Raw genomic sequence first — 26,323 nt, forward strand, 5'->3', positions numbered from 1 at the left:
TCCAAAATAATAACATTTATCACCACTTCAAAAGTAGCACTAAGTAAATTTTTCCACCTTTTGGGGAAGTGGAGTTTAATGACTTCCGAAGAAGTGAAAATAATTATATTTTTTCAATGCTGAAGAATGTGCTTATTTCCGCATATTATTTAAGTCAAATAAGTTGTATTCTAAATGCTACAATTTTACCTCCAAATAGCTTCAAAAAAAAGAACATAAAAATTACTTCTTGAGAATAAATTCGGAAGTAGTGAATCATCACTTCTGTAGGCCTTTTTCAGTACTTCCAGATAGTAAATTCTACTTATTTTTTCGCTTCTTTGGAAGTTCTTTTTTTGCTGTGTATTTCAGAAATTTCTAATTACATTTCAGAAATTTCTAATAATATTTTAGAAATCTCCAATTATATTTGAGAAATTTCCAATTACTTATGTATATTAAAGAAATTTCTAATGGTATTTCAGAATTTCCACTTATACTTCAGAAGATTTAAATTTAAAAATTTCTAAAAAAATAACTATAAATTTCTGAAATATAATTAGACATTTTTTTAATTTCAGAAAATTTTAATTATAATTCAGAAATTTCTACTTGAAGGGCTTATGTAACTAGGTATGCCACAAAATAAAAATATTAAGAAAACCGATTTTTAAGTTTTGAAAAATTTTACAATTATATGAAATTCATCTAAGTAGGACTTGACTTATATTTTTTTCTATATAAAATAATTATATTAAAATGTTATGAAAATATTTTTGGCCATGATATATGACAATGCAATAAGCACATAAAATCAGTTTTCGATATCGAGTTGCTTATTAAGTTATTGCAACAAGCCCTTCACTTGTATTACTGAAGGGCTTATACATATTTCATAAAATTCTATTTTAGACATTTCTTATTTAAATTCAGAAATTTCTGAAATATAATTAGAAGTTTTTGGAAAATAATTAGAATTTTCTTAAATTAATTTGGAAAAGTTCTGAAATACAATTGGAAATAGTGCAGACCATCGACAAATAAAATTGTGAATTTCCATTTGATATTTAGAAAAGTTCAATTAAAATTGAGAAATTGGAATTGAAATTGAGAAGATTAGAATTTTAAATTTTCAAATAATTTAATGTTTATTAATTTTATTTGGAATTTACTCAATTTAAATTTTAAACTATCAATTTCATTTAGAATTTTATTTTCTTTAATTTCATCATTTCATGATTTTGAATTTTCTCAATTTCAAATTGAAAATCACAGTTTCAACTAAAGTCTTTAGTCTACATATCGCACACCCAGTACAAAAGTGACTAAAGTCAAAATTTTATTTTTACGTTTTGTATTTTTTAAAGAGCCTTTACTTTACGTACGACAAGTCTAATGAAAAAGTAAAAACAAATTGCATCCGTATCACAAAAAAGGGAATAAAAGTCGTATGATTTATATTTTTTGTGCTTACACGATTGGTAATGAAACAATAACAAAGTAAGATGGAAACAGCTGTTTCACTTTTTTCATATGTGTTTACATAAAAATACATCCCTGATCTAATTCGACTTGCTTGTTTTTTGAATTATTTTAAAAAAATAAGAGAGCCATAAGACTGTCAAATTTTCCATTCGTATTTTCTCTCAATGTGTGATGGTTTCATCACAGGGTATACAGAGGCGTCTCGAGCAAAAAACTAATTCCCTCTCTTTCGCACAAAACCATTTCAATGATTTTTTTACCTGTATTTTATTACCTCTTCTCACAAAACAATTTCAAAATCAAAAAAAGCTGATTTTAGACTTTTTCACATGTCAAAAGTGACACCTCTGTATACTTTGTGGTTTCATTACATATTGCGTTTAGACGATCACATCCGTTCTCTTTTACACAAAATTTTGACAGATCATATTACTTGTGTGCTCGTGTGAAGGGGGCTTAAGCCTTAAATTAAACTATGCAAAAGATACTTGTTTATCACTATAAACATATCAGTATATTTTGAGTTGCGTCACTTTTGTATTGGCCGTGCGATATTTACTACAAATCTCACCACTGATATGTGTACTGATTTGTTGCAACAAGTTTGAAGTGAGTTTCAGACAGCAGTGATACGCAAGCCAGGCATGGAAAATTAAAATGTTTAAATGAAACCTGAACCTGAACCTTTTTGCATTTTTAAAGTGAAATCTATGTAACTTTACTTTTAAACAATTCTTTTTTATACCCTACATCATTTTAGTGGAGAAAATATTCGTCCTATACCCTATATCCACCTTAAAGTATACCAATCAGCTTAGAATTGTTTTCTGAGTCGATTAAGCTATGTCTGTCCGTCCGTCTGGCTGGCTGTCCATGTAAACCTTGTGCGCAAGGTACAGGTCGTAATTTTGAAGATAATTGGATATATATATGCCTATATATCTATAAAAAGCGATACAACTAAGTCTTATACAAGACTTAATGGCCTTGTAAGATTTCATAAGATCGGGCCTAGCTCCCATACAAAGTCCCCTTCAGAAAATATCTTGAATGTCCATAATTACCTTATAAACACAAATCGAGAAATATTTGGACTAGTTATTAACAAATAACTGGAGTATGGTCTGTAAAAATATAGAAAATTGGTAAATTAATCTAATTTTGTGCAAAATAATGACATACATATACATATTTAAAAAAAAAGTAAAAAGGTTTGGACCTTCAAAGTTCAAATTTGTAATGCCTATAAATAAGAAAGACATGTTTTATAGGACTAAGCCGAACGCTTTTCAAAAATATATAAAAATTTTGAAATCGAATACGAAACAGGAAATAAATAAATATTTTAGAAAATACGTCAAAATTCTTTAATTTGATAGATTTTAAATAAAATATATCTAGACCATTAAAGTTCAGATAACATTAAATATACCAACGAAGTTTTATTAAAATCGGACAATATTAATCCATAAACTGCGGAGGTCAAATATAAAATTTTGAAATATTTGAGAATTTTCATTAAAACATATGAAAATAAAAGGCTGAAAAATAAATAAAATTACAGAAATTTGTGTGAAAATGCATGTCAATTATATATTCATTATTATAATCTATTGATTTCCTACATGGCATCTCTCTCATAATGTAATTTTTAAAAAAATCGCATTTAAATAAGTATGATTCTCTGAATACGTTCGTCAAGAACAATAACCAACCATGAATGGACCTACAACTCTAAGATCAATTGATGAGACATCAAAACAACAATAAAAAAATAGTACAAGGCAAAATCTTATCAGTTTTATTTAAGAGTGTGTATTATTCTATTATTTTTTGCTTTTTGTATAGGAAAATCCATATAATACACACGACATAATATAAAAACTGGCATACCTAACAGAACACATAGAAGTTCATTGCTCATAGAATCTAAACAGGAATACAAATTTAAAATTCAAGTAGTATTTAAGACGTTCTTGTTTAAACCACAGTCCAAAAGAAAATATATTACAATGCAAATTTTAAATTTTTTCTTTGTCTTCTTAATATGTTCGAGTGCAATTTGTGTTAATAGTTCGCAAATTTTTACAAAATTATTTGGTCAAATTTTGGTACCACAACAGCAACGTTATTATAATGCTCATTCCTATCAGTATCCAGTGTCGTCGCCAACTTATCAACAATATCCACAAAATGCGAATGGTTATTATTATCAGCCACCACCACCCAGAAGACATCATACTAGACAACGTCAGAGTCCAGTAAGACAAGAGAAATCCTATAAGGATATCTGTCATATGGTTCATAATGATGGCTTTACAAATCCGGGAAATGTACCCAGATGTCCATATTAATGATTATAGATAGATAGATAGATTATAGATATAGATAGATTATATTTTTATAAAACATGGAATTAAATGTATTAAATAATTTAATTAAATGTATTTACATATATAGTTTATAGAATATTATTATAATAAAAACTAATTTAATGCACGTCTGAGTGCTTATCTTAAAGTTAATTATTACCAAGACGAATATTTATTAAAAATTAGATTTTATTAATTTTGAATGTTTAAATAATATAGAAATAATGGATCGACCAGAATAAAGTAGAGCAAAATTTTTTACCAATTCTTTTTATTCCCGAACGAAAAAAAAAACATTTAACAAAAGTTGTTAAAATAGCGTCCTATTAAAATATAAAATTTTAAATATATCGGTCAACATTTTTTCAGAAATCATGTTTCAAATAACATATCGAGAGACTTTGTATTCAGTATATTTCCGTTTTTTGTATGAAATTCAAATAAAAATTTACTACATTTAGATAATTTAAAATATTTATTTATATTAATTTAAAGACTATTATTTTATAATAAGCATTAGATTATAGTAATAATTATATATTTGTTTTAAATTTAATTTTAACTTTTTACTACACATTCAAAATGCATACACTAAAACACTTTACAATTTATTTTCATTTTAAAAAGTTATTCCCTAAACAAAACACATCTGGAAATAAAGGTAACATTTCCGCTAAGAGCGAGGAAAAGAAACCCTGAGAGGCCAGCCTTCTAAGAAAATAATAATAAACGTTCCTGTTCTTCTTGTTATAAGCCATATCCAACCTATTGTTAGTGAAATCGATAACACTCAGTCTAGAACAGTCGTTTTTGTACAATATAAAAAACACAGGCCAAAAAGAAAGCAAATGCAAAGAATAATAACATTTTGTCGGTGCACTCACGTCGTCCATATTTTTTAAGCAATTTTCCAGATTGTGAAATTGTGCCAGCTGTGTTCTGCAGTTCATCACGAGTGGCTTCTACATTCTGTGAAGAAGCTACGAGCGTTTCTAAAGTGATGGCACTTTTTTGTGTGGTCTCGGAGAGGTGTCGCGAAATGGCCAACATTTTTTCAGTAACATTATTTTCCTGTGACACCAGACTGCCGCGATTATGACGTGTGGCCGTGCCACCACCACTTCTTGCCCCGCTACCATCTGTGGCATTGTGTCTCTGCCTTAAATCGGTTTCTCCGGTAATAGCCATTAATTCTTCACGATTAGCCTTCTCTATTTCCAGCATAGTAGCTACATTAGCCTTACGAAAAGCTTGTAATACTTTCGAAAATTGTTCCCTTTGTGTATCAACTTCTTTCGATAGGGCCGGATCACCGGTATCTCTAGCCCAATCATTTAAACGATCGATATTTTTCCTTAAAGCTGCCAGTTTAGCTCTACCCGCTTCGTTTAATGCTTCCAATTCATGTATAGAGCCACGATAAGATACTATATCCTTAAAATCGTTTAAAAATCATGATTAATCATTCGTAAACATGAATCAGTTTAGTTCTAGAGTTCAACTTACTTGTATTATGGCTTTAGCCTGTAGATTATTATCTATTAACTCTTGTCTTATAGACTGTAAAGTATATTTTTCAATGTCCATGTCGGAATACGTTAATTTTATAAAGATTTTGTCAAAATTTATTACTATTTTTTCTTTTCAAAAAAACTAAATCTTTGGCAAAATCAACAAAATAAAACAATAACAACACATCGACACGACATCTAAAGTGACAGTTGGTCTGTTGAGAAAACAGGGTTGTTATCAATCCAAATAAACATTAATCGTTTGTGGGGTGTGTAGAAAAGAAATTCATACTACAATAGGGCTTTATAGAACGACTTTTGAACAACTGTTGTTTTCAAAAAGTTGATTTATTGACTTAATAAAGTTGATAAAATGATAATTTTGCAAGAATAATAATAATAAAATCTTTAAATGAAAGTCAAATTATCGACTTTATAAGTTTATCATTCCAACCCTATAAAGAATATACATATATCGACGCCGCTATGCAAAATTTTTTTTGGTAACCATAGCCCATATAAAGGTCACTTAATGTTACTTTTTGCGATAATTTTCCTTCATATACATATGTATATACATAATATTTGTGGTCAGTGGTTGTGGTCACAATTGTAATCGAACAGTAATGCCGTACACACAAAATTGGGCAACTCTTTATGATAAACAAAACAGCTGGCATGTGGCCACACAAAATAAACTGTCAAAATTGAAATCGGCGTTTTTTATTGTTTACAGATTTGGTATAATATTTAAGGAAATTTAAATTAATTTTAATAATTTTTTTCTAAAATGGGTCGTACTAATGCTACAGTAGATGAATTAAAAAGTTATTTTAAAACACACAGTAAAATACGAGAACAAAAAGCACATACATCAAAGGTAAAGAAAGATTTTGCAAACACAATAGGGATTTCTAAAGAAAACATTTGTTGATAGGTTCATTCTGTTGGCTGGAGCTGTGATGGAAGACGTTTGGCATCGGGTTCTTTCGACAAAACTGTAGCCGTATATACTTTAGAACGTGATAGAGTGGTGGGTATTTATATTGATAACGTTATGAAGGAAAATCTAACATTTTAATTTCTTTAAAGAGTAAAGAAAATACATATCGTGGTCACACCGGTTCGGTGGATCAGCTTTGCTGGCATGCTACCAATGCGGATCTCTTAAGTACAGCTAGTGGTGATAAAACTGTGCGTATATGGGATATTAGAAGTGGTAAATGTTCCTCGGTAACCAATACAAAAGGTGAGAATATCAATATAACCTGGTCACCAGATGGTAAAACTATAGCTGTGGGCAATAAAGAAGATTTGGTAACATTTATTGATACCAGAACAAATAAAATAAGAGCTGAGGAACAATTTAATTTTGAGGTAACTATAATAAATAAAAATGACATAAAACGTTTTTAAAAACCAGTTACTCCGGCAGGTTAATGAAATTGCTTGGAACAATAGCAGTGACTTGTTCTTTCTTACCAACGGCATGGGTTGCGTTCATATACTTAGCTATCCTTCATTAGAACTTCAACATGTCCTAAAGGCTCATCCCGCTACTTGTATTTGCATAGAATTTGATCCTACTGGCAAATACTTTGCTACTGGTTCTGCTGATGCTTTGGTTTCGTTATGGGATGCCAATGAATTGGCTTGTTTACGTGTTCTATCACGTTTAGATTGGCCCGTACGTACTATATCCTTTAGTCATGATGGTAAACTGTTGGCTTCTGCCTCCGAAGATCTAATGATTGACATTGCTCATACGGAGACGGGTGAAAAAGTGGCTGATGTTTCTGTAGATGCTGCTACTTTTACTGTGGCTTGGCATCCAAAACAGTATTTACTAGCGTATGCTTGTGACGATAAGGATAGTAACGATCGAAGACGTGAGGCGGGTAATCTTAAGGTTTTTGGTTTTCAAGAATAATTTATGTGCTATGTATTGTAGATGTAGTAAATAAAATGTTTTCAAGAAAAAACTATTTTTAAACGTTTTTACTTAAATTATAATTCTAGGAAAATTTGTATTAATTTTAGAAATGATTATTATCAACATACATTGCTTAAAATATGCAATATCGATGTTTTGTATTTTTACAAAACAAATATCAAGATTCTACTTACAGCCTCAATCATTTCTTTTTAATTAATTTGGATTTTCACCTAAAATATTAAAAGTTTAATAAATTACCAACAAATGTATAACAATTAAAGAAAATTTTCAAAACTTTTACTAATAAAGCAAAAAGTCCTCAGGTGCAAATAAATAAAAATCAATATTGATCCATAAGTTTTGAGTAAAGTTTATAAAAATTACATGTTTTACTTTATGTACATACACACATACATATGTACAGTTTCTCTCGTAAATATTAGAATTTAATGTATTATGAAAACAGACTAATTTTATAATTTTTTTTTTTTTATAATAGATTTTGTGGAAAAAATAAATAAATAAATTTATTATGTAGTCCAGACAGTCCTTAAATTTTATATAACATTTTAAAAAATGTAAAAAAAATTATTTACTTAAACTAATTTAGCTTTTTTTTTAAAAAAGTGCAAAAAATTGCTTTACAAAAGTATTCGAATTTTTTGTATAGATTAGCATTAGGAAGTAAAAATAAATGATTAAAATGAAATTAATATTTCGAATAGTAGCCGTTGTTTTTAAAAACAACTTCCAAGCGTCGTAGGACCGTTTCTAAAAACTTATGGGATAGTTCTGGCGTTATTATGTCCCATTCTTCATGCAAAGCAACCGTATGGTGGTTTTGGAGGATAATGAGTGATTTAAAAGTTGTTCTTGTAAATATAACCACAAATTTTCAATGGAGTTTAAGTCCAGACATTAACTCCATTGAAAATTTGGTGAAAGAAGATACTTAGTGTTGTAAATGATCAACATTTTCACGTACCAGGTCGTGTATTTTGGAACGTTTTTCTGTTGAAAAATAAATTGAATGGGTTGTAGCCCCATTTTGGTGGTACTAGCATGCAAATTCTGCTCTAAAATTGACAAGTGGACCTTCTAGTCTATAATTACAGTAATAAATTTTAGCAGTCCAACACCGAGGATGGACGCAGAACCCTAAAATATGACAGAGCAACTTGGGTCCTTTACAGTTATTTTTAAGTTAGATAATTCCAAGGCATCTCCAAGCTTTCGCCATATCATTTGACGACCATCTGAGCCAAAAACCTCCTTCCAGAATCCAATATTCTAACTTATGAGTCTATTTGCGGAGTCAAGACACTTAACATCGATTAACTTCGATATGAGCAGTTTCCACCTTGGTACTTGACCATGCAAATTATTACTCCCTAGTACTTTGCGCACAATTTCGACACTCATTTTTATTCACAGGACTGTCCTGAGTTCGTTGTTAATTTTTGGAGCTGATAAATGGAGGTTCCTTCGGTATATCCTCAGTATTTCTCTGTAGTCCTGTATTGACAGCAGTTTTGGACGACTTGATAATGGTAAATACTCGATAGAATTCTTTGTTCCATACGTGTAATGACAAAATATATTGTCGATGGAAATCTATCAAACATTTCCTATATGTATTTAATTGATCGGCCTTGATTATACAGATATAAATTAATTTTTTAATTTGAATTGATCAACTGTTTTTCTTTGAACATTTTAAGCGCTTACACAGGAAGAATTTACAACATAATTATGCAATTCTACAAAAAATATAATGTTATATGTATATTCCATATAACCACTACCTGCATAATGGGTTAATTAATGGGCAATAAAACACGTGTTCAAGGATTCTAAACAAGTTCTTAGAAAAAATTCGAATATTTTAGCGCAGTACCTGAAATGTCCCTTTTTTTATACTTTTTTCTTGTATTTCGTAAAAATAATAAAAATTAATAAAATTTCATTAAAAAACTTTAAATATTATTATTATTTTTAAAGTAGCATCATTAAAATAACACAGTAATTCATAAAAAATAACAAATTCGAATATTTATGTGAGACACTGTATGTACGTTTGTATATTTATAAATATTACCTAAACGTTATAGAATTCATATTAAAAAATACTGCATTTTGTTTTATATACGAACAATTGAACATATACATGTATATGCATTAGGGTGATCGACTCGATTTTTCAACCGGTTTTAAAACCGGTTTTTTTCTGCTTTACCAGTGTCGGTTTTTTCTTAATGTTGATTTTTCGAATATCGAATAACACGGTTTTTTCACTTTTTAAAAACCGGTTTCGAATACTTTTATTTGCTTTGTATTCAAAGATTATTTAAATGAAATTTTTAAGTAAATAATAATACAGCCCGCCTAAATTTTAAAAATATTCGAGTCGAGGAGTTAGCGTATATTTTTCTAAAGCTCCTTTGGTTAAACTTTTTTGATTTTCCTAATTAATTAAAAAAAATTTATTTGTAAAATTGATAACTATTTGATAAAATTTTATCAATCTTAAGATTATATTCCAATTACAATAATTAATTTACGGCTGAAATTTTATGGAAGTGTTGGAATGCCTACGCAAATTTCCTAAACAGGGCTTTTAAAATAAGCTAGGATTACATAGTACCTTATGTTTAACAGAAGTGTCCCACTTTTTTCCTAATTTTTTTATATTAATGAAATAATGTAAATCAGACGACTAGATCTAAAGTTATACTCTTTTAAACTGTTAAAAATCATTTCGGGCCATGTTTTATTAATCAAATTTAAACATAAACATTAAGTTTTTCAAATTAAAATATGTTTTTTTATTTATAATGAAAAACCGGTTAACCGGTTTTTTCTGAATTTGAAAAATATCAACCGGTTTTTTTTAAATGTCAACTATTCGAACTATTCGAAAACCGGTTTTTGGAAAATGTCGAATAATCGATCACCCTAATATGCATGTATGTACATACATACCCTGCCAGCAACTCAACTAACTTTAAATGCATTAAAAGCTGACTTTTTCATCAACTAGTTATGGTTGATTCTTGGATTATTTTTAATGGAGCCAACTGACTATTTTAACATGGCGATGTCCTACGCAGTAGTCAATTGTCCGACTCTGCATGACTTTTCAACTAGCTTAAAGTTAGTTACTAAAAAATTAGCTTAAAGGTAACTCTTTATTAACTAACTTAAAGTTAGTTGCAGAAAAGTCAAGTAATAGTTTTCTTTTGTATTCCCTACTGTATTAATTAATTAAATTTTAATTAAATATATTTAAAAATTAACTACTAGTTATCTAAATTACATTTCGCTTTAATACAAGTTATGATATTAGTTCGTTAAAATTAATAGACATCAGTTTTCTGCAGGGGAACTAATAATAACACCGGTATCCATACAATTATGAATGATTTGTTCATTATTTCCATGATTCCCATTGATCCAAATCTAAAATAAATTTTAAAATGTTATGTGTAATGTTAACTGTTAATGTATTATATTTACAGTATTGATGAGCAGAATTTATAATTTAGGGACCGAGTTTTGAAATATTTAACCTTTTATAATTAATTTTTCCAATTTACTGACTCTAATTTCACAACGTATACAAGAAAATGAAAAAATGTAAAACAAAATTCCAAATAATAAAGAAACATGAGAAAACATGTCGAAACAAAATGCTCTCCAGATAATTTTGGGGTACTCCCGCATTATATGATAGTTAGCTTGTAGCTAGTCTTTAAAAGTCGGTTGTTTACGTTAATAAATACCAAATTTTGGAACATTTCTGCATTACATTGTTGTTCGTTTATAGTCAGTCTACTATAGTTAACAAATAAAATCATAATAATAGAGAAACAAGAGAAAACATGTTGAAATACAATTAATTCTCTCCAGATAATTTTGAGGCACTTCTGCATTACGTTATAGTTAGCTTGTAGTTAGTATTTAAAAGTCAGTTCTTTACGTTGCCAAATACAAAATTTAGGGACAGCTCTGCATTACATTGTAATTAGCTTATAGTCAGTCTGTAAAAGTAAACTAGAAGTGAATTTTTCTCGTAGTCGACTACAAAATTGCTGGCAGGGTACCTACATAGATTTAAATTGTCCCTGCCAGCAATTTTGTAGTCGACTACGAGAATAATGGTGCAAAGTGAATGTAAGTTTCATGATTTCTTTAATAACAGTGATAATAACTCATTTTAACGCCTTTCAAAACTTAACCTATTCCGCAGTTAAAAATTTCTTAAAATTAATTCAGATTGTTAATTTAATCAAAAGAGATTTATGTGTTATTAGAAATAATTTTGATTACTAATATTAGTTTAATATAATAATAATATAGACTATAGACTAGACTATAGCTTTTAGTGTATTGTAGTATATAGGGTAGTCTAGTCTAAAGTTTAGCCTATAGACTAGCCAAAAGGCTATAGACGAGACTGTAGACTATAGAATAGACTATCGACTAAACCATAGAATAGACTACACTATATACTAAACTATAGAATAGACTATAGACTAGACTAAAGACAATATAATTGACTATAGATTAGACAATATTCTAGACAATCACCCTTATTATGTATGTTGTAGTCGAAAATCGACAATCGTCGTAGTCGAATTTAAATTTTATTGGTATTATGTATCAAATATCAATAAAATTATCAAATTTTAGTCAATTTGGACTACAGGAACAGATTTAAGTAGACGAATATTCGAACTCTATTTCGGCTCTATTTCGTCTTTCTTCACGGATGTACTCTTTGTAAACTAGGTTGAAGACAATCGTCCTTTAGTGTCCCATCGGTAACGATTGACTTCCTCGTAGGACAAAATAGTTAATCACCTGGACATATTTTGCATATTTTGCTTTAAAATGCATATATTTTGCATATTTCTAATATTTTTATAACATATTTAGCATATTTTTTTTTTTAATTTTTCGAACACAAATTATATTTAAAAACAAGTAAAAGTGCTATATTCGGCTGTGCCGAATCTTATATACCCATCAAACCGTATGCCGTAAATGGAATGCTCCTATATAAACATTAGGTTGATATTTGAAATAGGGCTTAAGTCAATTAAGGACACATCCCTTTCGTATTTACAAAATAGTAATTATTAAAAACAAAATATTTTTGTCCAACTTTAGGTTCAATTATAAAATTTGGTAGAGAGACTTTGGCTTGTAAGAAACTTACTTCTGTATGTCGAATTTCATAGCTATACTCTCATTTTTAAGCCAGTAAGTCATTTTCTGAATGTGGGGGTAGGGTCAATTATAGACCGATTCTTATAAAATTCGGTAGAGAGATTTGTGCTCGTAAGAAAATTACTTTTGTCGAATTTCAGCGCTATACTCGTATTTTCAAGCCAGTAGTAAGCATTAAAGTCAATTTCTGAGGGGAACCTTATAGGGGGGTATAGTAAATTATGGACCGATCCTCATAAAATTCGGTAGAAAGATTTCTGCTCTTAAGAAACTTACTTATATTGAATTTCAGCTCTGGGCTCGTATTTTTAAGCCAGTAATAGGCGTTAAAGTAATTTTTTTGAGGGGAGAATATACATATGTATGAGGGTCAATTATGTACCGATCCTCATAAAATTTGGTAGTGAGAATTTAGCTCATATAAAACTTATTTATGTCGAATTTCATCGCTATACTCGCATTTTTATAGCAGTTATGACAGTTAAAGCTGTTTTTCGGGGGTCACTTGTATGGGGGTTATTCGAAAACGTGGACCGATATCGGACTCTATCGTGCTTTAAACAGGCAGACGGACAGACATGGCTAGATCGTCATAGAATTTAATAAGGACCCAGAATTTGTTAGCAGTTAGCTAACGATTAGTATGCAACCGTAACAAGTCCAATTTTTATAGAAATTGAGATTTTAATGCTGAATGCTACTATAACTTGAAATACAATACAAATACAATAAAAACATTACCTTATTTTTACTTTAAACATGAACGTTTGCTGTGGTATGCAAAACATGCTAAATCCTCAAAACAATAATAAAAATAATAGGATAAGAAATCCGTATAGATGGGATTATACCCGGTATTTATCCAGTCGTTGGGAAAATTGTGGGTATATGCCGGGTAAATACATTTTTAATAACTTTTTGGGGACCCATACCTTGGACAAATCTAACGCTCATATGTTTGGGTATGTTTGTTATTAAAAAATAGTTTGTCTTTAAAAACAGCTTCTGTTATTATATCTCGTTGGTATGAAAACGAAAAAATTATTTTTTATGTTTTTCGAGGTGTAGGTGACATACAATTTGTTATACTACTCACATTTGCAATTTTTGAAATTTGTTATGAATATAAATGATTTTTGGATGCAAAATTAGTTTGCAAAACAAAATTTTAGTTTAAACCCACATTTTTGCAAAACACCCGGGTATTTATCCATTTTTACCCAATTTTCACATTTTACCGGGTATTTATTTACCCTTTTCCTATCTCTAAAATATGTTTTTGAATTTAATATCCCTATATAAAAACATTTTTTTCTCAAAAATTGTCAAGCTAGAACAAATAACCATTAATTTGAGACCAAGATTAAAAAATCGAGCAATTTATTTAGAAATTCGCTATAATCTAAAAATTAACGATTTTGAAAATTCTTTAGAACTTTGAATTTTAATTTAATTAAATTGATTTTCCAAAATAAACCTAGCCTATTGGCCATAATCGGTTACAAATTTCTACTTAAAAAAAAATTATACATAAAAAATATAATCATATAACAAAGAATTAAAAAATAAACAATAAATTATTAATTATAAAATCAATTGTATTTTGTATTTATTAAAAGAGTATTTCTCCAAGTCGGAGAGGGTAAGGTGCGAACCCTGTTTGAAATATTTTAAAACGACCCTTATATATATAAAAAAACAACTAGAATGCATTGTTAATATTTATAAGAAATATACAAATCACGAAAAATAGCAGAAAAATCATAAAAAATCCCCAAATCCCTATCACGAAAATAACACATGAAATCCCCAATTTGGGGACAAATCCCCAAATTTGGCGACACTGGGCATGAAGACTATATTATATACCATAAAGAAATACATGGGAATGTATGATAACTTAGTATGATGATGTTCCTGGCTCAAAAATCAAAATTTGTGTTTTTATTTTTGCAACTATAAAAAAAATTGGACTGGAGTTCCACTAAATAGATCCTCTAAAACAGAATTTTTGGAAATTATAATATTTAAGGGTTAAAAATGGGTAAATTCCTTGATTATTCCTATATTTTTTAAATATGTTTTTTAGAATGTTCAGCAAAAGAAAGATTTCGGCTATCTTTCAAAGAATGAATTATGTATGTACCTATGTGGTTCAGATTTATCTGAAAATATGTATGACAAAAAATTTCAAAACTGATTTTACTTACATACATTAAACACAGTACAATATTGTTTTTTATATTAAGTTGTATCAAGTCTCGATATTATATATATGGCAATTTAAAAAATAACGATTTTTAAAATATTTGCTGCCAAATCCCACTTTTTAATCACTCGGATTCTGTTTTTATTATAATTGGAAAATGTAAAAATACAGCTGAAAAGTTAGCAGCCGGCTTAGAGTCGATTTTCAGCCGCCGCTGTCGTTAATGTCTGTCGGCGTAGGGCTCTGAATATAAATAAAAAATAGTAGTAATAATAACATACAATTTTACTAATTTTAGAAAAAATATGATTTAAATTGAAATAAAACAAATAAATTGACAAAACTATATTTAACTAAACAAACAAAATGTATCAAAAATTGGAAGAAACCAAACAGCCCACAACTTTAGTGGGCAAATATATAAAAGTATTTTTAGTTGTAGCTCTCTACTGGTGTGTTTTTTAATAATTTTCTGTAAAATTCTTATCAGTTAAATTCATTTGATGATGCATGTGCCTATTTTCCATTTCCTAGGTGCATTTCTATTTTAACCGTTTTTGTAAATAAGCATTTACTAAGCAGTGATAGCGTCAAACTGGAAGCACCTCTTTTTGTTACATGGTTTCAGTGTGTTGTTAGTGCTATAATATGTTTCGTTATGAGCCGTTTGGGTAAACAGTATCCCAATGTTATTAGTTTTCCTGAGGGAAATCCATTGGATATTGATACTTTCAGGAAGGTGATTTTTTTCTTTTTTTTCAGTTGATCCTATATTAATATGTTACTTTCACCTTTTTACAGATTTTACCTTTATCAATTTTATTTACCTTAATGGTGGGTACAAATAACCTCTGCCTGAAATATGTGGGAGTAGCTTTTTACTATGTCGGCCGCTCCTTAACCACTGTCTTCAATGTAGTGCTAACTTATGTTTTGTTGAAACAAAAAACTAGTTTCGCCTCTATAATTTGTTGTGCTGGTATAGTAGCCGGTTTTATGTTGGGCGTGGATCAGGAATCACTAACAGAATCATTCTCCTGGCGTGGCACCGTATTTGGTGTATTGGGTTCTTTGGCCCTGGCTATGTATTCAATTCATACTAAAAAAGCTTTACAGCATGTAAATCAAGAAGTTTGGCTGCTGAGTTATTACAATAATTTGTATTCATCGGTTTTATTTTTGCCTTTGATAATACTTAATGGAGAACTGGAGGCTATAATAACCTATAAAAATATTTTCGAATTTTGGTTTGTTTTAACCATGTTAATAGGTGGCCTATGTGGTTTCGCCATTGGCTTTGTAACAGCCCTACAAATAAAGGTACATACTATAATGTATAAATATTATGAAATTTCTTTAATTTTCTGTTTCAATTTCCTTTCAGGTCACTTCACCTTTGACCCATAATATTTCGGGGACAGCTAAAGCTTGTGCCCAAACTGTGATAGCTTGCCAGTGGTACAATGAAACTAAATCATTCTTATGGTGGACCTCAAATATTGTAGTTTTAGTGGCAAGTGCTGCCTATACCAGAGTGAAACAATTGGAAATGCAACGTCAACATAATCGTAGCAATAGTCTGGCTCAAAAAGCTTAAGTTTTGGTTTATTGCAATTAGTTTTCTAATTTAAGTGAAATTTTTATTTATTTTTTTAATTAAAAATAAAATTAGAAAAAAAAAAAGTTTGTACAAGTGTTTTAAGTATTTATTTCATTTATTAGTAAATAACGTTTTAGTAATTAGTACAGCAAGAATAGTGCTATTTAGCAATTTTTAAACGTTTTCTTGCAGATATTGCCATTATTTGATTGGACTATGGTTTAGGCACTTATTTACAATACTAGACACATCAGAGGAACATTGATACTTTTGGGACATCCTATGTACGTACAGTGAATCAACTAAGTTTTTTGCCTACCTTTTTTTAAGAGAATTTAGTTTTTTGTTCATAAATAAAATTCAAAAAAACAGGTAAAAAGTAAATTTATGTTTTCCAATTGAAAATAGAGATTGTGTAGAATGGGAAAACCAAGAAAAAAATATTAAAATAAAAATGTTGGTGCATTTGTTGTAGCATTTTATTATTTTTCATCAGAATTTGCACGTCAATAAAGTATTTTGCATATTGAAATTTCCAGTTAATTTCGTTGGGTTTTTCAAATTATTTTTTAATTGCTTTTTGAAATTTATTGTTTTATTGTTAAAAGGACACGTGTTAAGTATTTTTCAATTGGAATTTTCAAAAATCATATCCTTATTGTGTGAAACTGTGTAGTTATTTGCGTTAAAAATGTTTAAAGGGAAATAATGAGGCAATTCCAATATAAAAAATTAATTTAGATTTTTAGAACAAGTATAAATCAATGGAATTCAATTATGAGATGTTTAATCAATCATTAAAAAATATAAAATATAGAAATTGATGAATTAACACAAAGAATTATTAAAAAAAACGCACTGAGTTGTCTTTCAAAATCTTTAACTGCCAAAGGAGAGCGACTTGTATCCAAGCAAAAACCATTGAAGTCCTCATTTATCTTCTCCAAAGTCCGTATACGAACTTAAAAGAACACTATGTTTAAATTTAGACCTCTAAACAGACCTTAGGTTGCTTGGAAACAATATAAAGTGAACTATCGTGTGGTACGGGAAAAATACTTAATTTAGGTATTTACAAATAGAGGCGGTTCTCATTACCTAAGATCCACAAAAGCAATATTTTTCAGCTAATACATACACTTATATATAGTTAGAACCCAAATCAAGAATAACTATCCAAATCCAGCTACGCCTACTGTATTTTATTCATAAAATAATGCATTCAAAATATGAGGTAGAATATCAAAATTCTAGCATGTAATAGTTCTATAGTGGTATACGGTGATATCCCCATACTTAGAGTGGCTAGGATAGTACTTAGTGTTAGCTTTATTGAATAAGAATCAATATTATACAATTCTAAATAAAATTCACACAGTACTCCCCAAATAGATGGGGTTTCCGTAGTGTAGTTTTTGTTTATCAATACAAAATGACAAAAAACCCAGATTTTTTTTGTTATAATCTATAGATTTATACCCCACTAATATTTTTTTCTAGGTCCAAATCCATTGATTTCCTAATATATCATGTGTCCAATTCAAAATTACTTATTATTTTCGAAATTTAATCAAAGAAACGATAGATTTCATGTTAAGTCAGATATTGAAAAATTCTTATAGGTATATAGGATAATAACTCGGCTAAGAAATGTCTAAACTTAGTCGTTCCACTACTAAAATATCTAAAAAATGTTATTCTAATATATAGGAGTAATAAAAATATAAAATTTTATAAAATAATGCAGCAATATTAAAAAAATTAACAAAAAACCTAAAAAAGCAAAATACTTCATTGACCTTAAAAATTAACAATACGTTCAGATTTTATCAAAAATCTCGTTAATTAATATCACGATTTTACTTTTTATGGTAGAAAATTAAAATATAAGATATTCTTTAAAAAATACAACAAACAAATTGCTTTATTTTGCTAAAAATAATTGTTCAGATAAAGTTTTTTCTTAAAATTTATAAAATTTTACATAGGCAAATTACTTAATTGATTCACTGTATATGTACAACAGCTGTTACAATCTTATCTGTCAAAATTCCTGTTTGTTTACATTAAGGAAAAATAGCAAAAGTTGTAAAAAATTTTAAAAAGTGAAGAAAATTATGTTTTTAAATAAGTTTTCTAGGTCAATTGTGATTAAATGTCTTTGTTGTCCTCCTCCCTTGATAAAATAAGAAAATCTTTTGTTCCGGCATACTTTCCAAATTAGATTCAACAATTTTTAGCACGTCCAATTACTTTTCACAAAAAGCTAGTTTTATTCGCTAAATTTGTCTTCCCAATAGTTATAGTTATGATTTTCAGGCATTCCAGGTTTAATTAATTTAATATACATATTAATATTAATAGTTAAAATTTTAAATATTTGCTAAAAACTCATATTTTTATTGTGTTTATTTGTTGCTTTTTCATTCTCCGCATGCAGTTTATTTTGACAGATGTAATTATTTTACAATAACAAATCGCCTGTTGTTTTTGTATTGTTGTAGCGACGAGGCTACCTTATTAAGTGTACACTGATTTTACCTTTAGAACAAGTATTAAACTGGTACTTCCCCCATTAAAAATGAATACACACGATGCTCTAACATCTACAGTTTGGGTTATAAATACAATATTATTCATAAATGTAGACATTTCCACTTAAACCTCAATACAAAATGGACGAAGTTTCTACAAAATTCTTATTTAAAGTTACCGCAAAAGAAATACATAAATACAAGAATGATTTCGTGCATTTTTCAAATACTCGTATTGTTGCATATTATGAAAGACTTTTTAAAAATATTAAACCAGCAACAAGAATTCGATATTTTATAGAACCACCAAGAGGGAGTTATAAAATAGACCTAAATGATGGATATAAAGAATATGTAATGACATCACTGTATTCTAAAGGTGTTGATTTGTGCCTTAAATATGTCATGTCTTCTCCTGAAGAGCCTGAAATAAAAAATAAAACCAAAGTGTTTACCCGTTCCGGTACACTGGTTCATATAATGGAATCTATACGTAGCAAAAAAGACAGAGAACTATTAATACGTGTGACACGTTATAGAGGAAATATCTATATGATTACTGGAGATTCCCAAAAGTCCGAAGAAATGGAAGGCGATAAGGTAGTAGAGTCCCCTACTGAAACACATCACAATCAGATAAAAAGATATTTTTTGGCAGGTATATAAGTTTACGCCTTAATATGTTGAAACTATGTACCTTCATACATAATATAAAATTGATTTTTAGATTCACCACATGATCAACCAAATATTAAAGAACCTTGGAATGAAAATAAAGAATTGCTTGCAGTATTTCGTAGTAATTTAAAAAAATACGATATAATATACTCTGGATCAGTACAGGGCATCATAGCCAAACAAAATTTTAAAGATTTGTATGAATACTACTACCTATAATGACAACAAACAACTTGTTGTTTAGTTTAATCTTATTTCTCTACTTTTTTCAGTGACAATATGGATCAACTTAATAAATGTCGTTTTGTTTTAATTAAACAAATGTGGAATGATATTGACTTTAAAAGTCAAAAATTTTTACATTATTTATTTCATGCCCATTTAAGTAAAGTCAATGACATATTCGTGGCCTATAAGAATAGGAAAGGTATCGTTACACTACCACTGGAACATAAAATTGTAAAAAATTTTCCCAAGGTTAATATAACTAAAGCCTATTTTTAGAGCAAATTTTATTATTTTTTTTTTATTTTTTCAGCATCTTGTTGAAAAATTATCGATTGGTGAGGCATTCCTATTTGATTTTCTGCAACGTATTGAAAATCTAATGTCCAATGTCAACTGTTTAAATACGGTCTATGTATTTAAGATAAAACGTAACATAAATTGCATTAGTTACCAGATTTATGAAGGCAAAACTGAAAAGTCTTTTATAATGGATGAATATAAAGAATATTGTGAATTTTAAGAAATATTTTAAATAAAGATATCATGTAATTAAATATTATTTTTTGCCAGTGTTCAGATTATTTGAAATTAACTTTACTGAACAATTAACTGCTAAATTTGATCAAAGTTACGGATCAGGATTTGAACCATTAAGGGCGGGTTTTTCTGATAAAGATAATCTACATTATTTGTTTAACATGGAACATTGCTTAATTGACTTGAAAATGGTTTTGATTATAGGGCCAATATTTTTGGGTATTCAGCACAAACGCATAATACCCTCCACTCTATGGTGGTGTAGGGTATTTGCAAACAAATGGGGTAGGTACTTTCACACAATCGACTTTTTATAATTTCGAAATTGTAGGCTTTTCGACTTTTCCTCCTACATATTTAGAACTAGGGTTCTATAAATCGACTTTCGAATAATCGAACAATCGACTTTTTGTCGAAAAAAGTCGAAGTCGACTATTTTGTTCCAAAAAAGTTGATAACTCGACTATCGTCTGTAAAATAAGTCGAAAAGTTGACTTTGTTAATAAAAGTCGAAAAAGGTCGAAGAGTCTGAAAGTCGAAAAAAGTCGAAAAGTCAGAAAAAGTCGAAAACTCGAAAATTGTAAAAAAAAGTAAAAAATAGTCGGAAATTTTAAAAAAGTGGAAAAAAAGTCAAAAACTCTAAAATAGTCGGAAAAACTCGAAAAAAGTCAAATAGTCGAAAAAAATTCGAAAGAAGTCGAAAATAGTCAATAAGTCGAAAAAAGTCCGAAAAAGTCAAAAAAAGTCGAAAATTGTAGAAAAAAGTAAAAAATAGTCGGATATTTTAAAAAAGTGGAAAAAAAAGTCAAAAACTCTAAAATAGTCGGAAAAACTCGAAAAAAGTCAAATAGTCGAAAAAAATTCGAAAGAAGTCGAAAATAGTCAATAAGCGGAAAGTCGGAAAAAGTCGAAAAAAGTCAGAAAAAGTCGAAAAGTCGACTATTTATAAAATACTTATAGTCGAAAAGTCTAAAAGTCGACTTTTAATTAAAAGAAAAAAGTCGAAAAATCGACTTTTCATAAAATGCAAAAAGTCGAATTTTAACTAAATGAAAAAAGTCGAAAAGTCGACTTTTCGTTTCAACTATAGAACCCTATTTAGAACCATAAGAACTTTGGTTAAGGTGTTATCACATGACGTGTATTTTACATACATATGTATGTACTGTCAAAATTTCCATCTGTAAATGTTGTAGATATCGTTTGATACATATGAAACATTACATGTGTAAAATACATGTGGAAATACATACAAACATACATATGTAATTTTTTCGCTCTATTTTTGCGTGACAAACATAAACAAATATGAAATAATTTTTTTTTTTTTTTTTTGACAAATGACAATTTTGGCATACATTCTGAAATACATTTGGATAAAAAAGTGACAGTACATATGTAAAATACATGTCTTCTAATACCACCTTTAGTACAACCATAACTTTGTACAATTTGCTAATAGAAAAGTCTAAAGGTTGACGTTTTGCTGTAATTCGATTCATAAAGGCTAAAATCAACAAGATAACACTGGTTTAGTTTGTATATTATTTTATGATGAATGACATTGTATTGAATGGTAACTAGTAGGGTTCTATAAATCGTCTTTCGAATAATCGAACAATCGACTTTTTGTCGAAAAAAGTCGAAAAGTCGAAGTCGACTATTTTGTTCCAAAAAAAAAGTCGATAACTCGACTATCGTCTGTGAAAATAGTCGAATTAAATGAAAAAAGTCGAAAAATCGACTTTTTATAAAAAGCAAAAAGTCGAAAAGTCGACTTTTCGACTATAAGTATTTTATAAATAGTCGACTTTTTCCGACTTTTTTCGACTTTTCGACTTTTTACGACTTTTCGAATTTTTTCGACATATCGACTTTTTTCGTTTTTTCGACTTTTATTAACAAAGTCGACTTTTCGACTTTTTTCACAGACGATAGTCGAGTTATCGACTTTTTTGGAACAAAATAGTCGACTTCGACTTTTTTCGACAAAAAGTCGATTGTTCGATTATTCGAAAGTCGATTTATAGAACCCTATGGTAACCGGGGATGACAATGGATTTTTATAAATTGTGCCAAATTAGAATGATAGTCTATGTAGAATGATATACAAACTCGTATTAAATGCTTCAATGGTACTTTTAAGCATTTATTTGTACCAATAAAATGTACAACCTTATCAGGTCTGGTGGTAGCCCAGCTGATTTATTTAATGTGTTGTAATATGCAACATGTACAGAAAACTTATAAAAATAAAATAATTCGGGGAAGTCAGAAATTCGAATACACAAACGTTATCAGTGTACACTTGATATTAATTGTATCATGAACTTTATATTATAATACATCGAGTTGCAAACATAATGGTACAAAGTATACAGAGTTGTCACATTTGACGTTAAAAAAGTCTAAAATCAGACGTTGTCTAGCTTTTGTGAAACTTGTGCATGAAGAGATATATAAAATACAGCTAAAAAAAATAGTGTGAAACTTGTGTTGGAAAATAGAAATAGTTTTTTGCTCGTGGCGGCTCTGTATACCCTATGATAGTGGGGTGGCAGCATTGAAAAAGGTAAATAGGATAAAAGTAAGGAAACTTTTAACTTTATTTTCAACGTTGATAATTCGTTTTACATGTTAGATTTTCTATGAGGTTTTTTTGTTCAAATCATTTCAGCAGATCGGGCTATAAATGGTAACACTGTGATAAATAAACTTGATAGAAAAACTTGTAGGTGTAACTGCGGAGTTAGTAAACTGAGAGAATCCATTCAATAAAATAAATTAAAACATCACAAAATAAATATTATAAAATGGAAACAAAATCAAAGAAAGCTAAATTTTCATATAAAATAACACCACAAACTTTAAAACAATATGAAAAGATGAATGTGTATTTCACAATTCCCCGTTTGGTGGCCTACTACGAATATAATCATGGAAAAATCACTCCAGCCAAGCGAATTATGTATTATAGAAATCCAACTCCTCGTCAATATCCAATTGATTTAAATGCCGGTTTTGAAACATACATAAGACGAAAATCTTCTATACGTTCACAATATATTGAATTGTTGCTTAAATATGAGATGAAATGTAACGGCGAATGTCGGGATGTTGAGAAAACAAAAGTCATAACAAGACGTGGTACTTTAGTCCATATAATGGAATCATATTATAATAAACAATATGATAAGTTATCTATACGTGTATCGCGTTATAATGGCAATATTTATATGGTGAGAGAAGAATTAGATGATTCATTGAGTGAATTGAAACCGTGTAATACACATCATATCCAATTAGAGAAATTTTTATTTACTGGTAAGTTTGGAAAATATATGTTGTACTACAAGACAGGCATAATCCAAAAAAATCGTTTTCAGAAAAACGGGTTTGAATGTACATGTAACTATTTTTTTAATAACTTTTAAAGTTTAAACAGATCAAGGGATTTGAAAAATTAAACCAGATTCAGTTAGAGATTTCGCATCTAAATTGAAATTTAATTTTTATTTATCTAATATTCGTAAACACTTCTAGACATTTGATAAATCTGTAAGAAATACAGAAATATTTTGGATTATGCCAGTCTTGTAGTAAATGAACAATATATTCATATAGTTTTCAATTTTTTAATCGTATTAGATTCACCCGATAAGCCAGGAAAAACTAATGAACCCTGTGATGAAAACATTGTACTTGTTGGGGTACATAGAAGTAACTTTGGTAAATATGATATTATTTACTCGGGCGAAATACAAGGAATTATTTCACAAGAAAAAATTAAAGATTTGTAATTATTAATTAATTAATACAAAAGACAATGTTTCCGCTATAAATAATTATTTATCTTTATTTAGTGATGATTTGGTAGCTCTCAATGATTGCCGTTTTGTTTTCACTAAGCAAATGTGGAAAACAATTAAAAATAAAGATAATAAATATTTAAAATATTGGCTACAATCGTATTTAGCCAATGTCAAAGATATTTATGTTGGCTATAAAAACAAAAATGGAATTATAGAAGAACCCATAGAAAATATAACAGCAAGAAATCTGCCCAAGGTAAATTTATGTTAGAATATTTATGTAATTAATGTTTAAATATTAAGAATTTATTTTTTTTTTTTCACAGAACTGTTTTTGGAAGCCATCAATTTGTATGGGACTTTTATATGATTTTTTACAAAATGTAGAAAAACGCATGTCTACTGTCAACTGTTTAAATACTGTCTATATGTTTCACTACAATCCGGAAGAGAAAATCTTTAGTTATGAAATTTTTAAGGGTAAAACTGATAAAACATTTATATCTGAAGATTATATGAAATATTATAAGAATTTATCAAATATGTAATTTATTGTTATTGTTGTATTTATGTATACGTTATGAGTTTAAATAATTTAAGGATAGAATAATTGATATTTTACTAGTTTAAAAATATAGTGAATTTATTACTATGTAAAAAAATGAAAAAAAGTCCTTTAAATATCTAAGCTATGAACATGGAATTAAAAAAAAAAAGACTAAGGAATTATTACTAATACAAAAAATAAAAATATTTTATTTTGTAGGAATGTTAATTACTTTATTACGATAATAAATAAATTTGTTTAACTAATAAGTTATGTGTTATTACATATAATGATTGTATTATGGTGTTGTTATTAACTTAGAAATTCACTTATAAAAACTAAATTTTAAATTGGATTGAACAAAACTAAAATCGACTTTCTTAAGGTAAAAAAAATAACAATTTAAATAAATGTACATACATATGTAAAACAATTTGTTTCGAAACAAGTTAAAAAGTCGCTAATAAAAGAGGAAACGGACTAACTAATTAACTAACTTTCTAACGAACTAACTAAGTAACTATTTATGAAAATATTCCATTTCAGAATTTTTCGAAAATTTTCTATAAGAGAATTTTAAAAAAATCTATAAGAGAACTTAAAAATATCAATAAGTACAAGACTATTTTGTTCCAAAAAAGTCGATAACTCGACTATCGTCTGTGAATAAAGTCGGAAAAAGTCAAAGCACTTCAAAAAAAACATAACTCGGTACAGTTATTCGACGTCACACATTTGACCAATGAGGTTTGAAACGTAAAACTCTCGAAGGCAGAGCAAAAAGGACGGCCTGATTCCCCTTAATCGACAATGGCATCGAGGCACGCAATCTTCCTCCACCCAGATCTGAATTACGAATGCATTTGTTTATTATCTGTTTAATTTCCAAAAATACTACTCCCTCTATCATTCTTCCCACTACCCATTATTCTAGATCCAATAACCCCTAAGTGCTGCCCCCCCAAAAAAAGAGAAATTCTCAAAAATGTTTGAGTTCGTTATTACGTAAATCATTTGATCTATCTAAAACATTATAACGTTTAATTTTATTAACATTTTCACTGGTTATTCTAAATACATCGATTTTCTTTAAAATTATAGATAGAAAAATGATAAAATGTATTAAAATTAGTACACAAATCCTATTATAAAAAATCGTCAAATTTAGAGCAGTGCTGCCCATACACATACTGTTACACATCAATTTGTATTGTTTGTTAAAGCAGCAGAGAACAAAATGTAACCCAAAATAAAACTATACTAATAAAATGACTGCAAACTAAAAAGTATATTCTAACTGTCAAATTGATATTATGGATTTTGACAGACAGCGTACATTAAAGTTCATGTATAAAACACTATCAGATGTGCTCTCTCATTCATCTACATAAATTCGGCTTTCTCAAAATTTTGTTGTTGTATTTCTGTGTGGATTTTAAAAAAGTTGCGTACAGATTTCACTTCGACAAATGCTGATCAGCAACCACAGGGTATACAGAGGCGTCACGAGCAAAAAACTATTTCCCTCTCTTTCGCACAAAACGAATTCAATAATTTTTTTTAGCTGTATTTTATATACCTCTTCTCACCAAACAATTTCAACATCAAACCAAAGTATATTAATAAAGTAGCCAAAGTAAATTTATAAAGTAGACTCATTTGA

At 28.7% G+C, this 26,323-nt stretch overlaps 6 protein-coding genes across 11 annotated transcripts; 5 read left to right on the forward strand and 1 right to left on the reverse strand.

The window, feature by feature from the left end:
• Nucleotides 1–3,317: 3,317 nt before the first annotated feature.
• Nucleotides 3,318–4,097, forward strand: LOC119606599. The gene has a single exon (XM_037960166.1). The coding sequence runs from the start codon at nt 3,477–3,479 to the stop codon at nt 3,816–3,818; it is 342 nt and encodes a 113-aa protein (XP_037816094.1). The 5' UTR covers nt 3,318–3,476; the 3' UTR covers nt 3,819–4,097.
• Nucleotides 4,098–4,216: 119 nt separating this feature from the next.
• LOC119606594 (vesicle transport protein SEC20) lies at nt 4,217–5,571 on the reverse strand. Its single transcript, XM_037960162.1, has 2 exons — nt 5,343–5,571; nt 4,217–5,270 (listed from the first exon to the last, which is right to left on the reverse strand). The coding sequence occupies exons 1-2, from the start codon at nt 5,421–5,423 to the stop codon at nt 4,632–4,634; spliced, it is 720 nt and encodes a 239-aa protein (XP_037816090.1). The 5' UTR covers nt 5,424–5,571; the 3' UTR covers nt 4,217–4,631.
• A 455-nt stretch (nt 5,572–6,026) lies between these two features.
• On the forward strand, nt 6,027–7,328 carry LOC119606593 (THO complex subunit 3). The gene is made up of 4 exons (XM_037960161.1): nt 6,027–6,227; nt 6,285–6,380; nt 6,440–6,724; nt 6,783–7,328. Exons 1-4 carry the CDS (start codon nt 6,138–6,140, stop codon nt 7,275–7,277), a joined length of 966 nt encoding a protein of 321 aa, XP_037816089.1. The 5' UTR covers nt 6,027–6,137; the 3' UTR covers nt 7,278–7,328.
• A 7,593-nt stretch (nt 7,329–14,921) lies between these two features.
• LOC119606592 (GDP-fucose transporter 1) lies at nt 14,922–16,398 on the forward strand. Its single transcript, XM_037960160.1, has 4 exons — nt 14,922–15,176; nt 15,259–15,463; nt 15,526–16,044; nt 16,109–16,398. Exons 1-4 carry the CDS (start codon nt 15,091–15,093, stop codon nt 16,319–16,321), a joined length of 1,023 nt encoding a protein of 340 aa, XP_037816088.1. The 5' UTR covers nt 14,922–15,090; the 3' UTR covers nt 16,322–16,398.
• Nucleotides 16,399–18,956: 2,558 nt separating this feature from the next.
• On the forward strand, nt 18,957–20,323 carry LOC119606587. The gene is made up of 4 exons (XM_037960154.1): nt 18,957–19,516; nt 19,586–19,733; nt 19,809–20,013; nt 20,075–20,323. Exons 1-4 carry the CDS (start codon nt 19,000–19,002, stop codon nt 20,282–20,284), a joined length of 1,080 nt encoding a protein of 359 aa, XP_037816082.1. The 5' UTR covers nt 18,957–18,999; the 3' UTR covers nt 20,285–20,323.
• A 2,179-nt stretch (nt 20,324–22,502) lies between these two features.
• Nucleotides 22,503–24,784, forward strand: LOC119606586 (decapping nuclease DXO homolog). 6 transcript variants are annotated; one of them, XM_037960149.1, is made up of 5 exons: nt 22,503–22,888; nt 22,979–23,625; nt 23,950–24,097; nt 24,165–24,369; nt 24,440–24,784. In XM_037960149.1, exons 2-5 carry the CDS (start codon nt 23,115–23,117, stop codon nt 24,659–24,661), a joined length of 1,086 nt encoding a protein of 361 aa, XP_037816077.1. In that variant the 5' UTR covers nt 22,503–22,888; nt 22,979–23,114; the 3' UTR covers nt 24,662–24,784. The 6 variants fall into 6 exon arrangements, with proteins under 6 accessions (XP_037816077.1, XP_037816081.1, XP_037816080.1 ...); XM_037960153.1 differs by having other exon boundaries at nt 22,982–23,625; XM_037960152.1 differs by having other exon boundaries at nt 22,503–22,873; nt 22,943–23,625.
• Nucleotides 24,785–26,323: the final 1,539 nt, after the last annotated feature.

The sequence above is a fragment of the Lucilia sericata genome, unplaced genomic scaffold, assembly GCF_015586225.1.
Source record: "Lucilia sericata isolate MDLA Ls3-8-SP2 unplaced genomic scaffold, ASM1558622v1 Contig000603F_arrow, whole genome shotgun sequence".
Classification (NCBI taxonomy): Eukaryota; Metazoa; Arthropoda; class Insecta; order Diptera; family Calliphoridae; genus Lucilia; species Lucilia sericata.